The sequence below is a fragment of the Siniperca chuatsi genome, linkage group LG3 (genome assembly GCF_020085105.1).
Source record: "Siniperca chuatsi isolate FFG_IHB_CAS linkage group LG3, ASM2008510v1, whole genome shotgun sequence".
Classification (NCBI taxonomy): domain Eukaryota; kingdom Metazoa; phylum Chordata; class Actinopteri; order Centrarchiformes; family Sinipercidae; genus Siniperca; species Siniperca chuatsi.
The window spans coordinates 22,166,588-22,183,612 of record NC_058044.1 but is presented as its reverse complement, the minus strand read 5'-3'; the positions used below and the strand labels follow the sequence as shown (position 1 = coordinate 22,183,612).

Here is a 17,025-nt window from a genome sequence, read left to right as displayed (position 1 = left end):
TAAGGGCTTATAAAAACTCTTAATCATTAAGTGTTACCAAATAAATAGTCAGGCTCTGCTAATAATGACATAAAACAAACTGCACTGAAAAACAGTCATTTCAGCAATTGTTCATTGGGTTGTCATGCAGATGTCTGAAAGGAATCAACACTGCTGATTAAAAAAACATGGTTAAAGGATAAGTTCACTGATTTTCAACCTAGATCTTGTTGAAAGGTTTAACACAGTTGACCTCATAACAATCTTACAATAGCTTTGGTTTTGAGAATCCGTCAACAGTCAAATGGGGCAGGTTTTGGTCCTTAAGAAAAAAGGAAAAAACGTTTTTAAAGCATGGAATTCACAATAAATTCAGACATCTTTAGATGGTCTACATAAAGAAGGCCACAAAGCATGCTTTCCAAGTTTCCAGCATGAATGTAACCAAAAGAAAAGGTCAATAAAACCTGACAGAAAGTGCAAACTATGGCTCAATTTTGATCCCTTAAATTTGAGGTATTTATACTGTTCAGGGCAGGTACAATTACTTAGCTCTGGACATTTAAAAGCATTAATTCTTTACTCAATGTCAGTGAAGAAGAGAGACTGAGTCTGGGTCAACATAATTAAAATGAGAATCAATTAGGCGCGGTGTATGGAAGAAAAACTGGGTGAAACCGGGCGTGTTAATGTGTGGCCATGTTTGTTTGTGTGTGTGTGTGTACACAACTGCGTGTGTATAAACCTTTGAGACATTCTGATGGTTTGAGAGTTCCCAAATTAAAATTTTGTATTTTAAAAATATATTACTCCTACTTCAACATTACATAATGGTGATCAATCCACAGCTTGTGAAGCCCTATGGTAATATGTTTTTTGTTTGTTTGTTTTACAATAAAATATTCTGTTAATGATGATATATTTTGAACTCAAAAAACTGAAATCAATGGTCATATTTGTCCCATACAAAGCTTTAAAACAAATCAAACTACAATTTTAAACCCGTTTATTGTTGTTGAGTCAGACAATGTCATTAATGGTAATTTTAGGACCTTTATCAATTTCTTAGTTTTAGAGGTCTAAAAAGTTTTCCTAGCAAGGACTACAGGAGACTACAGGACTACAGGACTCCTGGGTAACTGCTCCTACAGTTACCCAGGAGCACCAAAACTATTCTGCAGTAAATTGGTTACAATTGGCAAAGTGAGTTTTGACATTAGAAGGTCGAGGAGAGACAAAATATCAAATGAAAAGAACAGTGATGTCCTTAAAACCAAAAACCAAAATTAATAAAAATGTTTGCAGTCAATTTTTGTAACTATAAATTATTGAAACGGATTGCTTTAATCATAAGATCCCGTTTTAGAATATCACCAACAGAAACAGAAAGTTCTTTTTTTTTTTATTTTCAGTCCTCCTGTCAAATTGATCAACACAATGAATCCTCGAGCTGATACTGCATTTCCCTCTCGCTTCAACTCACTGGATTTTAAGCTTTTGTGTTGTTTTATTTGAGGCAGAGGTTATTTGTGGTTAAAGGAAAAAGAAGAATAGACTTTGGTGTTCACCATAAACAATATAAGCGCAGTGCTTCGTTTTCTCACAGCCGTTAACTATGGTTGATAAATAATGTATGAAGACCATCCATTTTCATATAATTCAAAAGTGACAACGCCATTTTTTTAACATAAATTCAAATTTATATTTTTGTCTTATTAACACAAATACAAATTTTTAAATGTTTTAGTTCAGTTTGATGTTGTTAGAATAAGTTACTTTGGTTAAAGGTTGGGGTGAAGTTTTGGTCATTACTTAAATAATGTCTGCTCATCTCCATACATTTCTGATGTTAAACATTATGTTAATTTTATACAAATAATTACATATTTTGACATATGTGAGAGCATGCTGATTCATTGATTGATTTATTGTAATCTCAGTGTCATCAAAATGCCTAGTGCTCATGGCCTTTGAAGACACTGTGTAACACAGTCAGAGACTGTACAGAAAAAAGAATGGTAAACAAACCCAAATATAATAGTTAAACTCAGACCCTCATTCTAGACTACATCTGTAAGGGCCAGTGAATTATACAGTAAATGAAGGCAACCTAAGGTACAAGGTATCCAACCTTCATGCAGGGATACATAAGACACTGTAGCTCAAAGAGATCTGCAGCAGCATCTATCGAGTCTAAGATGGAGTCCTTTACATACTGGCCGCTCAGCTCTCCTCTGCCATCCGACCTTCAATCACCTCTTCTCTGGCTCAACAAAGCACCCGTTTCCTCCCTCCTTGACTGAAAACTCATCATCTAAACAACATCGCCCTCTTCCCATTGAAGAATGTAACCTGTCCATGCTCTTTAAAAATATCCCATCAGTCTCTCTCTCAGTTTAATTCTGTTTCCTTCTCCGCACTCCCTCCTTGTTAGTCACACCAATATTAAAAGAAAACCAAGGTCATGGTGGCTGTTGCTTCTCATATTTGTGTCTGCTTGATATTGTTTATTTTGTAGTACTCAACATTCTAAATACCAGTAAGAACATCAGTGAAATGCCTGAAATATAAGACGTGTGGTAATAAAAAGAGTACAACATGTGCTATGTAAAGAGTAATGTGGATTGTATAGTCTGTTACCACAACAACCCTCATTATAATATTATTTATTATTGTCTTTTATTTTCTTAACAAAAAACAATACAAAAAGAGCAATTATGCTTTATCAGATCATCCTAATTTGTTTCCATTCATTTAATGTTTTTCAAGTATGAAATTTAAATCTATCTTCGTTTTCACACTTTGAAATGACGATAACAATATATTTCCACTTATTAAAACTAATAGTTCTGATTGATTTGCTCTCCAGTATCTGTTTCCTGTATAATGTGAGCAGCAGTTACTGACTTTATCCTTTTCATTGTAACCAGGACAGGCCGCTCAGTACAATATATTGTTATGGGTGATGTACAGCAGGTAGTTGGGTAAACCTAAAGTAACATAAAGTATCCAAACACAAAACCAATGTTCGTATGGCACAAAATGCCTTTTTTAATGCACTCCGTGACATGCTCATGTATTTCTAGGAGCAAAGTGCAATAAGTTGTCAACACAGTTGAAGTATTTTAAGTTACTATCAACTGCTTTACCAACAGGGCCATCTAGTGTCTGATCAGCCACATGGCTGCTCCAGCATAGGCTGAGCCCGACAACAGAGAGACTGACTTTCTGCTAACAAATAAATTAGAACCAAGATGTCAATTGTGAGTTAATGCTTTGTTGAAGATTTAGATATCAGGAGTTAATGATGAAGACATTATTCAGTGGTTAATGAGATGAGAGTTTGTTAATTGTCATGCTCTCATAAAAGTTCTGCTATGCACTACAGAAGGTGATGTTTAATAAATCATGTTTAAGCAAAACTTCTCTTAATCTAAAATACATAGGAGTTAAGACAAGCTAAGATTTAAGTAATGACATTATTTATTACTGATGCAGTCTGCGAATTTGATATAAATCCATAGCCTACATCAAGGATAGACTTGACAAATCAGGTAATAATGAACTACTCCTTATTTCCAAATGAAGTCATTGCATAAGGGCTTATAAAAACTCTTAATCATTAAGTGTTACCAAATAAATAGTCAGGCTCTGCTAATAATGACATAAAACAAACTGCACTGAAAAACAGTCATTTCAGCAATTGTTCATTGGGTTGTCATGCAGATGTCTGAAAGGGAATCAACACTGCTGATTAAAAAAAACATGGTTAAAGGATAAGTTCACTGATTTTCAACCTAGATCTTGTTGAAAGGTTTAACACAGTTGACCTCATAACAATCTTACAATAGCTTTGGTTTTGAGAATCCGTCAACAGTCAAATGGGGCAGGTTTTCGGTCCTTAAGAAAAAAGGAAAAAACGTTTTTTAAAGCATGGAATTCACAATAAATTCAGACATCTTTAGATGGTCTACATAAAGAAGGCCACAAAGCATGCTTTCCAAGTTTCCAGCATGAATGTAACCAAAAGAAAAGGTCAATAAAACCTGACAGAAAGTGCAAACTATGGCTCAATTTTGATCCCTTAAATTTGAGGTATTTATACTGTTCAGGGCAGGTACAATTACTTAGCTCTGGACATTTAAAAAGCATTAATTCTTTACTCAACTTGATGAGCTGAGTACAAGGACAAAACACTAGACAAAAGGTCCATATGACTACTCAACTGGATTTGCTGCATTTTGTGGCATAAGCTGAAAATATGCCAAAATGTGCAATTTATTATCCATTAAAATGTGACAAATCAGGAAAAACCAACATTAACTATTTGATTAATTGACTGATCATTGTGATTAAAATCCCCTCATTAGAAGTAGCAATGTAGTAATGGAAACACAACCCATTATTATCTTCTGAGCATATTGCAGTAAATACACTTCACTGTTGAGTGGTCTGAAGAACATTCACAGTTCAGAGATGTAAATTAAGCAGCATTAAACAGTGATGGATTTGTGGCGTAACATCACCATTTAGATTTGGTTAGTTTCAATTCATTTAACTATTTATCATATTTTATAAGCTAGTTATTGTTTTTGATGCAAAACCTAATTCTGCAGAACAAGTAGTAATTACAGCCATCAGATAATTCTGGTGTGGTAAAAATAAAGAACAAAACTGCTCACTGATATATGGTTGAGTAAAACCAAAATCAGACACATTTGTAACATCACAAAATCTTCTGACATTCCCAGAAAAAATAACATTAAAAAACTGCTCATATGCAACTGTCCACTGCCTGCGTCTGTGACAAAAAAACTCTTTAAAAACAGACTGGAAAGAACCTACTGAAGTAATCTCAGAATAATCACATCAATTGATCCTAAACTAATTGGTTAAAATAAATAGTCTGAAAGCACTGTGTAGAAAGATTTAAGTTTTGTATAGATATTATTTAGGACCGACAAACACATGAACTCATCACACTCATCAGTACCTCAGAGGATACAATAGTTTCAACATAAAAAAAACAAACATGATAGCTGATAGCTGTGTTGTGTACCAGAGGGACGTGTTGTTGTAATAATGTCTGATAACACATTAAACCACCGGTGAATTCCAGTCAAAGGTGTTAATAAACACACTTTAACATCAACACATGATGCAACCATATCCCCTTTACACATGTAAGCCACAGCTGTGGCAGAAAACATGGATGTAAACAGCTGAGCTGAAAATGGGACAAATGTCAAACAGTTCATGAAAAACTCACAAAGATACATTAGATACGGTAGAAAGGAGCAAATGCAACTTCCTGCTATCCAACAATGTGAGAGTAAGTTCTTAGAAAGCGAGATTTAGGCACAAACACAACTCAACAAGGGGCTCAGAAACAAACTGACAAGAGGTGAAAGTTTTACAGAATAAAGTTGACTAGTAGTTTCAAATGAGCAAGATCAACTCATAACAGGACATTAATTCCTGAAAATGTCTTATCAGTACCAAATAGATTATGTTCCACTACAACTTAGATTCACACTGTTTCTCATCAGCTCAAAGGCACAAATAGTACAATCTGAAATGTATGTTGATGGCAACTGTTTGAGAAAGGCTGCATATTAGGAAGTCACCCTTCTGTATATCATTCAGCATTACAGTCATGACAGCTGACTCAAAGAATGGTTAAAGGTCAAATATACAGTATCAACAGATGTATTTAAACCATTGTGGAGCTGACAGGAGTAATAATGTATTGTATTTTCTCAGTTCCATTAAATCAAGTCAGTTGGCCTTTTTCCCAGTAGAAGTTTGTCATAGTAGGAAAAGCCCAGGTGTAACACCTTAGCGATGGCCCTGTTCTATTCAAGTGTCCCAGTAAGCCGTGACAGTGTGACAGGGAGCCAACACGCACAATAGCAGGACCCAGAAACTGAAGTAGCGAAATAGAATTCAGCCATCATTCATTTAAAAATTTACACCTGTGCCTTTCTGTGACATGTCAAAATGTCTTCTGTGAAAAAGGCCTACACACACAGCTGCAGAAGCAAACACACAGGGAGGATGGGGAAATACTCTGAACTGAACTCCACATCCTAACCAAACTAACAGTGGAGCAGTAAACTGTGCTGTGTCTTTCCAGACGGACTTCCATATACGTGTCATCAAGGTCCCGAGGCCCCCGCAAGTCTGCAACAGATAAACAGATTATTGTCCTGATTACTAACTACTTGCAGCTGTGACTGGACTACCTCTGCTGCCCCAGACAGATACATGAACTGCACAAATACTACACCAATCAACAACTTAAGTAAAGCACTGTCTGGCTGACTGCTGTGTGTCTCGAAGCCAGTGGGTTGTCCTAAATGAAAATACTGAAACAGCGCCCTAACAGTCCTTCAATACAGTGTTGTAACACTACTGCTGAGAAGTGAAAGTCCACCTGATGTAGACTACTGAGTGGTCAACTCCCCCACCTCTCAGGACAAAATGCTTCACTGAACCTTCTGTCCAGTGCAGCTGCCTTGAGACACAAAGGAGAGACGTTAGGGCTCCTCTGCAGCTTAACTCAGGTCAGCGGAACCTACAGATGTATTGTTAATAGTATCAAGCAAAACAGTGAATCCCGAATTGCTCCTGATGCTTAAGCCAGTGCTCTGTTATTGTCTGTGTGAAAGCATGTGTGAATAAAAGGCAAACTGTGAAGCGCTTTCGATAAAAACACTGTATCCAGACTTCAACTAACAATTTATTTCATTGTCAGTTATCTTTTTGATGTATTGATTGCTTGTTTAGTCTATAAAATGTCATAACATTCCCGCTGCAATTGTTCGGTGTGGGCAAGCTGACATTTTCAATTTGTTAGTTTTTTCTGACAAAAAGTCTAAAAGCAAAAAATGTTCAAAGTACAACGATATTAAAACAGAAAAGCAGCAAATCCTGTTAATTATCAAAATTGTTGTTGATTAATTTTTTTATTTTTCTTTCAATGGACAAATCAACCAATTGTTTCAGCACTACTGACATCCACACAGAACTGCAGAGTTTAGTGACCAAACCTGTAAGCATCACCACACCAAGTGCTGTAGGCCTCAGAATAGCCTTCAGTTCCACCACAGCGGTTTTGTGCTCGTGCTTGTACATGTGAAACATCTTTTTGCACTAAACCACAACAGCGGTTGTTTCAAAGTGGTGCTCGAGTGTCATATGCCCTTAGTCAGAAACCACTGCTGTAAAGTCTCTATGACTACAACTCGTGTCGAGGTTGATGTGACTTTGACAAAACTTTAACAAAGCTTTTCAGTTCAGAGAAAAGTCTTCCATCAGTTGCATGAAACTAATATATTGCATCATTTAACAGTGGGATTAAAAGGGAGGAGGGAGGGTGGGATAAGCAAGGGAGAGATGGGGAGAAATGAAAGAAACAAAGAATAGGCTGACAAAAGCAGCCTATTAGCCTATAGCAAGACAGTGATGAAGAGGGTGACTGAGGAGTTGAGGAGGAGTGCGTTTAGAGATAAGTGAGCTGCACTACTCTTGTACAATTAGACAGCTGCTGGAGCTCAGCAGGTTCAGGTCATCACCTCCCCTCAGTCCTGGATGATGGACGGCCTGGAGGGATCCCAGCTCTGCTACCCTCAGCTCCTGAACTCGTCCTGCATGGGTTTACTGCGTCCTCGCTCTGAGGCCGTCCTCCTCTACACGCTGCTCTCCTCCGTCACCATGCTCACTGTAGCTCTCAACCTGCTGGTTATCGTCTCCATCTCCCACTTCAGACAGCTTCACACCCCCACCAACCTGCTCCTGCTCTCCCTGGCGATCTCAGACCTCCTCGTTGGGCTGCTGGTGATGCCGGTGGAAACGGTGCGGTTCGTAGAAACCTGCTGGCTGCTGGGCGATCTCATGTGTGCTCTGTCTTACATTATCGGCTTCACTCTCACCTCAGCCTCTGTGGGGAACATGGTGCTCATATCGATCGATCGCTATGTAGCTATTTGTTATCCTCTGCAGTACCCCAATAAAATCACTCGCAGCAGGGTGGAGGTGTCTGTGTGCCTGTGCTGGGCCTGCTCACTTCTCTACAATGGGCTGATTTTAAAGGAGCATCTTAGGCAGCCAGAGAGGCACAGCTCCTGCCATGGGGAGTGTTTGGTGGTGATTAACTACGTCTCTGGGACCGTCGACCTTGTGTTCACGTTTATCGGCCCCTGCTCGGTCATCCTTGTTCTGTACATGAGAGTGTTTATTGTGGCAGTGTCTCAGGCTCGTGCCATGCAGTCTCATATTACAGCTATTGCAGTCGGTAGAGTTACAGTCACTGCAAAGAAATCAGAGAAAAAAGCAGCCAGGACTCTGGGTATTGTCATACTGGTGTTTTTGATGAGTTTCTGTCCGTATTACTACCCCTCCCTCGCAGGACAGGACATCTCAAACAGTGCTTCATCTTGGGCCATTGTGTCCTGGCTGTTGTATTTTAATTCTTGTTTGAACCCAATCATATATGCTTTTTTCTATCCGTGGTTTAGAAAAGCTATCAAGTTCATCATCACCCTGAGGATACTAGAGCAAGACTCCTCGCAGGCAAATATACTTTAAAGTCACTGCACACTTTTTTCATGACCCGCGTCACCTGGCAAGCGAGAGCGTAACAAAAATCAAAGTGCTGTTGGTCATATGCGGGGGTAGAATATGTAATCACTGCAAATGCAGAATGTGAGATATGTTTGGGTGTTCGATTTCACTGACATTTCACATCTCAGTCTTTTTTCATTTGTCCCCCTTTCTCTCTAATGGAAATAATTCCAAATGTTTGATAGCTTCAGCCTCTTAAATGTGAGAATGTTCTGCTTTTCTTTGTCTTACATTATAGTAAACTGAATATCTTTGGGTTTTGGACGGTTGGTCAGACAAAGAAGGGGATTTGGACAGGTCACCTTTGGCTTGAGGAAATCGTTGTAATGGACATTTTTTGCTTTTTCTCTATTAGTCAATTAAATCAGAAAATGATCATCAGACTATTGAATAATGGAAATAGTTGTTAGTTGCAGCCCTGGTATAATAATTTTATTAAACAGCCATTTCTTAAGAAAACATTCTATTCTAGTCTATTTATCTAATACAGCATCTTACATACCTTTAATTCTGAACCTGTATGGACCTTAACAGACTGAACCTGATGAGCTCAGGTGAAATATTTGTGACAAATATTTTCATTACATGAGTAAGTTGGGTAAAAACGTATTTCATCTGTAATGTCAGCAGACAGACAGGATTATCAAGTTAACCTGTTAATTATACGTGTAAGCATTCAGCAGCAATGCAAAACTAATGTGCACTTCATGAGAAAATATGTTTAACAGCAGACTTTGATGTTATGTTTCCTCTGCATCAGTAAACTATTATTGCTCTTGATAATAAGGCCTGGTTTCTGTCAGATCAATAATTATTAGTTATTATTAAGATGATGATGGATGTGTTATGCAGAGATAAAACAAAAAATGCTCAGATGCAGATCTATTGTGCACAAAATTAGCACAATAAAGTGTATTGTTTCTTTTTGTTTTTTGATTGTGTGTAAATAAATAATAAAGACATTTCAGTAAAACACATTCTCATTTATTTGTGTAAAAAAAACTATAAAAAATTTATATTAATAGTTTGGTTTATTACAAAGTTACATTAAAAAATACTAAATAGTTTTAACAAGCACAAAACACATTTGATGCTGAAGTTCTCATTTTCTGGACTGAGAGTGGGGCCGTCTGACTTCTGTAAAAACACAACAAATAATATGTCAAACACAAAAGCAGACGCATTAATTTTAATTATATTCATTTAATGCATCTAAAGCAAGCCTAATATACTGTGTGGTTTTAAAAGGTAAAAAATTATTATGATGACAGTGTAGTCTTTTTTTTCATGCATTCATCTTATAGAAACAATTCAGGCAGTAGATCAGTATATCGTACCACACAATTCCAAATGTATATTTATTTTCCAAAAATTAAAAAAAGAGCAAAATGTAATTTGATATAATATGTAATATGAAGGCATCAGTTGTTTTTTTTTTTTTAAGCATTTTAGCACAATTATTGTAGGTCTAATATGTGTGGAAACAACATCTATAAATGAACAATAAATACCAGGGATTTCATGTGGCCAAAAGTCATCACAAGCTGGACACCGCGGCTCTGCTCTTCCTTTATAGTATCTGGCTACACATGGGTTGTGTATTTTTATGCCACATGTAGGATTCTCACAAATTTGGCACTGAACGAAAGAAAAAGTTTTATATGTCAATCAGATCATTTTAATACTGTGAGTAAACTCATTTAGAATAGATGAGCTTTGTCACACATTAGCTGAACTAAAGCAAAAATGATATTTGCCATTTACAAAAGTAACCAATGTTAATGCAGGGTAAACGCAGCTGAAACAACTTAACATGACACAGGAAGTAAAAACTGAATAGTTTTCAGTGAATAACTGAAGCTGCCAGAAAAAAAGCACCGGGACGCATCACCATTACATATGAAACTTACTGTATCTGTTTGTACTGCAGCAACACATAAAATCACATAATTAAAAAGGTGAATTCTTGGTCATCTATATTTGTTTCTTTTTTGTTTTTAATATTTTTTTAATACTTTTTGACCTTTTATTTGATAGTGGCAGCTGCAGAGATAGACAGGAAAGCTGGGAGAGAGAGAGGGGGGATGACATGCAGCAAAGGGCCGCGGGTTGGAATCGAACCTGCACTGTTGCAGTAAGAACTCAACCTTAATGGTATATGCTCTACCAGGTGAGCTAATAGGGAGCCCAGTGATCTGCTTCTTTACACTATAAATCATAATTACTTTTGCCCCTCAGACGTTTATCGCCAGACAGCTTCAAAATAGTACAATTAGTTTATTTAATTAATTTAATTAAAACGTCTCATTTCAGACTTTTATTTTATAGTCACAACCAAAAAAATAAGATATCTATAATGTCACTGCCTTTCAATTACAAAATTGCTGGTAAGGATAATTTTCTCAGTAACAATTATGAATGCGGTCATGTGACTATAGTAGCTTACCTTCAAATAAAAAAAAAATAGTTCTCACCAGTAAGGCATAGCATTTCTACTTTAAAAGTAGTGATTTAATGAAATTAGCACCTAAAAGCTTCTAAAGGAAAGAACTGATTCTAATTAATTTCATTCAGGTATTTATCACAGGGGTGTAAGGATGGAAAAGTTTGTACACAACAGAGAAACATTTACCTGGAAAGCGATGTTGTGACAGATGTGGCACACTTTGACCTGGTCCTGATACATTGTGCGGATGTATGGCTCCATCTCTATGATACATCTGGTGGACAAAGTGTATTCACCCCGTTTCTAAATCAATGAACAGAAATCAATTACACATCAAATAACGCAAGAAGTGGTTAGGTACTACAGCAAAGATACTGGGCAGATTTCATCTGGTTAGTAGACTTTATACTGAATGTGATTTAAATTACTTTGAAAAATAAATCTAGATTCCAAATGTAGTATGATTACTTGTGTTGACCTGTTTGACATATTACCTCTCCTTGATTTGAACAGCAAAGTCTGGATTTGGGAACAAATCTGTGAAAGCTACATACATGAGATAAGTTTCAGATGGTATTGTTTGTTTCTGGTGAACACCTTGCTGTGCACTAATAGTTTACCTAGCTTTCATCTCATTGAATTGCAAAACTTTTTCACACTTCAGTGTAAGGTTGTCATGATACCAGAATTTTAAACTTTGATAAAATACTAAAAAAAAAAAAGAAAAACGATACTCAATACCCCTTTCGATAACACCGCAAAAGTAGCGTACGATATATTTAAAATATTTTCACTGCCGTCCGACAGCCCTTTTCCGACGCGAAACTAAAGCTGTTATATCCATATATGCTCTTTTCAAAGCCACCACCAGACCCCACTGACAAAAATTGTAATTTTATGTTGCAGAACACGGGAGTTGCTGGTCTGCCGCTGCCTCGATTGGTGTTTGTGTTATTGTGTGACTTTGGTGTTTTAACATGTTAGTTGCTGGGGGTCGAGGCAGCAGTAGACCAACAACTCCCGTGTTCTGCAAATTTGTCAAAGGAGTCTGGTGGTGACTTTGGAGAGAGCGATATAAGGCTTCAGTTTCCCTTCGGAAAAGAAAAGGTAAGGTGGTGAAAATATTGTAAATATAGTAAACTGATAGATTTTTTTAGGTGGGCCTTTTTTAGGTGGCTAAGATACATTTTGTTGCTGCCCAGGTCCACAGCAGTACATTGCTTAGCTTCTGTGCTGGTACCCCTGTCTGCTTCTCCAAACTGGGGGCGTGCCAGATGCCGTTTAAAGATTGTGGATCTGTTTTTTTTAATAGCTTCAGTACTTTCGATACTATCTAATGTATAATTAACGGAGAGCGTATCGTTTTAAACACGTGGTATCAAGAAAGTATCAAAGTATCGATACTTGTGACAACCTTCAGTGTTCTAATTTCATCTCTATTAAATACACTACATTTGAACTGTTGATGATGCATGTGGTTGGTTTCATTTCATACCTCTTAAATGTGTGCACAAAGCTTTATTTAAGCAATTCATAGTTAACTCAACCAGTTGATAATCGGCATCATCATTGTTAAAGGAATAGTTGGACATTTTGGGAATTGCTCTTATTCGTTATCTTGCTCAGAGTTAGATGGGAAGATTGACTCTCATATTTGTACGATAAATATGAAGCTACAGTCAGCAGCAGGTTAGCTTAGCATAGCGTAGATAGCCTAACTAAGTACTTCAGTCTCTCTCAAAAACGTAGCTTTCTGTCCACACAAAAAGTGCTTACAGATTAAGAAAAGAAACCGAACCAAGTGAAAAAAGTAAAAGTTGATTTTGAAATTCTGATTGAGATACTGTATTTTACCTCATTCAGCCATTTGTCATGCACGAGTCGGTTCAAGAGGTGCTCTGTCTCGCTCTTCTTCAGCTTTTTGGTGGTCAGGGTGTCTGCGCTGTTTAGAATGTCAGTGGAGGAGGCTTTGCCGTTCTCAGAGCCCACGATCAGGTCCATCTGAATCAGAACAACTTGAGTTAGTCGTGACACACTTTGTAGAGGGGAAAAACAGGTTCTGAAGAAGCATAAATACATGTTTTAGAACTAAAATATAATAGAAAATAGGTTAAGTTCTACTCTCTCCGGTGCATTTTCTGTATGTTGGTAAATTTGTGCATCTGACTCGAAGGTTCCCCTAGCACCAGCTTCTACTTTTACTTTGCAGTGAAGTTGTATTTTGGGTGGTGGAAGACTGGTGACGTGTGTGATATGCCATCTGATATAAACACAAAGGTAGTTTTTCTTATTAAGCTGTCACACTGGATTCCATTACAATGTAAGGGGGGGGTTTCTATTTTTTAGCTCATTTAGTATAAACAGCAGTACTACTGGACAGGACCAGAGCATGACAGTCAGCTGATATTTCAGGGTGGGATTTCTGTTAGAGCCCCACATCATTTTTTTATTTTTTTAAAGTAACAACTGTGCTGTAAAAGGCTTTGAATGAAACATGTCTACAAAATGTTGCTTTGCAGGACTTCCTTCTGTGAAATTAACTCACCGTTTTCCCGAACAGCTCCAGCTCATTGTCAGCATAATCTGACGACATCCTGGTGACGTCTGTCTCGGCCATGTTGACCTGGACAGGATTGAAGTGAAACTGTGGTTAACAATGCCTCCTGGCGGGTCAATATGCTTTTAATGCAGACAACTTTCTTCTGACAATATAGGTTTATAAATCTATTTTTGAATTTCAGACATATTTTACCTCATACTGAGCAAATACTCAAACTGATACATATAAAAATGTTTTCTTGCAATTTGATTCAGTTGACCATAATCCTGGATTAAGTGAGCAACCATTAACGATGAATGATCACAACATAATGTGGTTCTCAAACAGATCTCACAGCCAAAATACAGCAGCTGCTTGTTGTTTTTAAACTGACCATTTTTATACAGACTTAAACATTTGTTTTTAGATCTAATCTTTTTAATTGGCCAAATACTGTAGGGTAAATCGAGCAACATCTGAACGACCATTATTTGTTTTTCTTGATTAAGTCTTTGTGCATGTTTGACTTTGCATAACATGCAGGCAAATAGAAGCTGTGTTTCACATCCCCAGATCTGCATAATGTCACAGGTTCTTGTCCTGTGGCACTCACTACCTCGACTCACCAACCAAAATCGTGACTTTAAAGTAGTAACTAATTAGGAAAAGGAGGCCAGAAAGTGGCCCAGTTAAACTGACTGACCAAGGTGTAATACTGCTGACCGTTGTCTTCAGACATCCCTTTTCTAATCTGCATGAACATGGGCTGCAGCTTTGAGTTGATGGTATCGATGAAATCATCCAGTTTGTCAGGGGCGTGCTGTGCTGCAAAAAAAGACAAAGGAAGACCGAGTTTGTTAGTCTCAAGAAGACTTGTGTGTAACTCTCATTTTTGCACTTCTCCAGTCTTCTCAAATAAGGTGGTGACACAGTTCAATATTGGAGGAACTGTCACAGTTCACCTGTCCCAATCAAGACCAGTAAACCCAACAACCTGGCAAATCCTGGCATTATTGGTTCCAGGTGTAAATATAGTTATTTGGGTAGAAACGTTACTTCTGTTATAAGAAAATAAAATATATTACTTTGTCATTTTATTAGGTTAAATGACATAGGAAGTTTGGGCAGATGAGGGATGGGCCATCTTTTAAATACTTTTATTATGGAGATTTAAATTTCTGTCTTTAACATTTTCAGAATTAATTGTAAGGCTAATTATTGGTCCAAAAGCTTACATATTCCCAGCATTAAAGCTATTCTTGTCAATCAAGGATCTGCACAGGCCTTGACCTGCTATGAATCCTGCCTCCTGATACAGATGTGAACTCTTGAATTATTCTGGATTAACATCATCAGTGGCTGATTATATGTATATAAAATGACTCACTGTTGTGGGTTTCACAACAATATTGATAGAGTGTCTTTGCCCCTTGTTCATCAACAATGCCATTGGCCATCATGGTCTGCAGGAACCTTCGATGGCTGTCTCCCATCTGTCGTGACATATCTCTGGACTGACCTGGACAGGATGAACACAGATGCATATACAGTCTTCAACGTAGGGAAATGGTTGTTAAATTAAAGTACTGTTACACCCAACAATCACATGGGTACCCAATACACATATAGACTGCAAACTCCTACAGAGGAGTAACTGACCCCAAGTCAGCTAAGCTAACCGTTAACTGTTTGTTTTCCTGCGACAACGGGTAGCGCCAGATTTTGTTGGTTAACGGTTGAACTCGGTCATTTGCGGTTTAGTTTTACGGCGGCTCAAATTCAGAATACTTAGCAGAAACGAGATTCTTACGTTAAAATAAGTCGTGAACAAGTTTACCACCAGATCTCCTCCCGCAATGCGCACCTCCTGTGTTGTTATTTTTCCTCCTCCTCCTTGCCCATTTCCGGTAGCTGGCATTTATGGTGAATTACTGCCACCTGCTGCTCCGGAAGGGAAGATCATGTGCACCATGAAGCGCAACAAAAAAATGTCTCTCCAAACACGGAACAACATATTGGTACTGTAAGTGTAACTTATATTCATAGTAATGTAAACTTCAACTTTAAACATAAATCTGATCTGCTGGGCTTGTGTCCACATAGCGTTTTTTTCTGAGTTACAATTCTCCAACCTATTTTGGAAAATGAACAGCAAAATACAAAATAAAATATAAAAAATGTATTTCTTTTTGGGAGTTTTTTCCCATCCTTTGGAAAGATGCTATTTTGCATTTGTAAATGAATGAAAAAATGGATGAAAGGAATGGCGACATGAATTGTGGGGCTTTTGATAAAGCATTAGCCCCAAAATGTATTGCTAATTACATAGATATAATGTTATGTTAATGTTATGTCTGTGGGGGAGGTAACAGCAACTTTGCCCAGTCAAATGATGTGACCTGCAAAGTTTAGGCCCAGTTGGTCAGGTTGTTGAGTTCAGTCTTAAAGAAAATAGCAGCACCCTCAAATTAGATTAGATTAGATTCAACTGTATTGTCATTACACATGTACAAGTACAAGGCAACAAAATGCAGTTTAGGTCTAACCATAAGTGCAATAAGCAAGTGCAGGATTTGAAGTATGTGCATAAATGCAGGATAGAGCAATATTAGAGTGACACTGACCCTCACAATGTACATACACCGCCATCTTGGTGTTACATGGTGTTGAATTGACATGTATTATCCAACGGCTTCAGTTGAATCTTTCATCTGAATCTCCATCTGGTCTTTATCATCTTACACTTAGCACATGTGATTATCAAACTCCATTTTATTTCAAAACACACTTAAACATATTCTTCATCAAACATTTTCTCATCATCATTTGGCAAACCTGGTGGAAGCCATACTTCAACACCCTGAAAATCATAATAACTCAGTTCCACCTCATTTCCTTCATTTCCTGTCACCCTTAGGGGAGCTTGAATAGCAACCTTTGTCGCCCTGTAGAGCATTAGTTTAAACACAAAGATGACACATGAACACAGCACAAGTAGGAGGATCGCTGTTACTGCAAGAGTGGTCAGAAATTTAATCAAACCAGATCCACATGACCCAAACATCCCCAAGAAATTGTCAAAGCTGAATCCATGACATTCATGCAAATCCTTGACACCTTGTGCTGTGTCATGGGCCACGTCCAACACCTCAGGGGTTGCATCTGAAATATAGGAAAACATTCAGTATCTATAACTTTACAAGTTTCCACTTCCTTGGGCTGCTAGCAGAAGATCTAATACCATACGATTCTGTAGAACTACAGTTTTAACTTCCTGCAATTCCTCATGTACAGCTAACACAGCTTTACTTGAAGTGTTGAGGTGACTTTCTACAACCTTAGATAAGGATTTAATTTCCTGTTGTGAAACATAAATGCCATACCATGGTAGGAAGACACTAGCTATTCGCTGAGCTGTTGAGATCTCTCTGCTGTG

The 17,025-nt window shown here is 37.6% G+C and overlaps 2 protein-coding genes across 3 annotated transcripts; one reads left to right on the top strand and one right to left on the bottom strand.

Moving 5' to 3' along the window:
• Positions 1 to 7,416: 7,416 nt before the first annotated feature.
• LOC122873716 (trace amine-associated receptor 13c-like) lies at positions 7,417 to 9,575 on the top strand. Its single transcript, XM_044190795.1, has one exon. It carries the CDS (start codon positions 7,573 to 7,575, stop codon positions 8,566 to 8,568), a length of 996 nt encoding a protein of 331 aa, XP_044046730.1. The 5' UTR covers positions 7,417 to 7,572; the 3' UTR covers positions 8,569 to 9,575.
• nsmce1 (NSE1 homolog, SMC5-SMC6 complex component) lies at positions 9,567 to 15,570 on the bottom strand. Of its 2 annotated transcripts, none has more exons than XM_044190797.1 (8): positions 15,427 to 15,570; positions 14,977 to 15,108; positions 14,293 to 14,414; positions 13,596 to 13,673; positions 12,905 to 13,051; positions 11,237 to 11,353; positions 10,116 to 10,242; positions 9,567 to 9,741 (listed from the first exon to the last, which is right to left on the bottom strand). In XM_044190797.1, the coding sequence occupies exons 2-8, from the start codon at positions 15,092 to 15,094 to the stop codon at positions 9,707 to 9,709; spliced, it is 744 nt and encodes a 247-aa protein (XP_044046732.1). In that variant the 5' UTR covers positions 15,095 to 15,108; positions 15,427 to 15,570; the 3' UTR covers positions 9,567 to 9,706. The 2 variants fall into 2 exon arrangements, with proteins under 2 accessions (XP_044046732.1, XP_044046731.1); XM_044190796.1 differs by having other exon boundaries at positions 15,400 to 15,560.
• Positions 15,571 to 17,025: the final 1,455 nt, after the last annotated feature.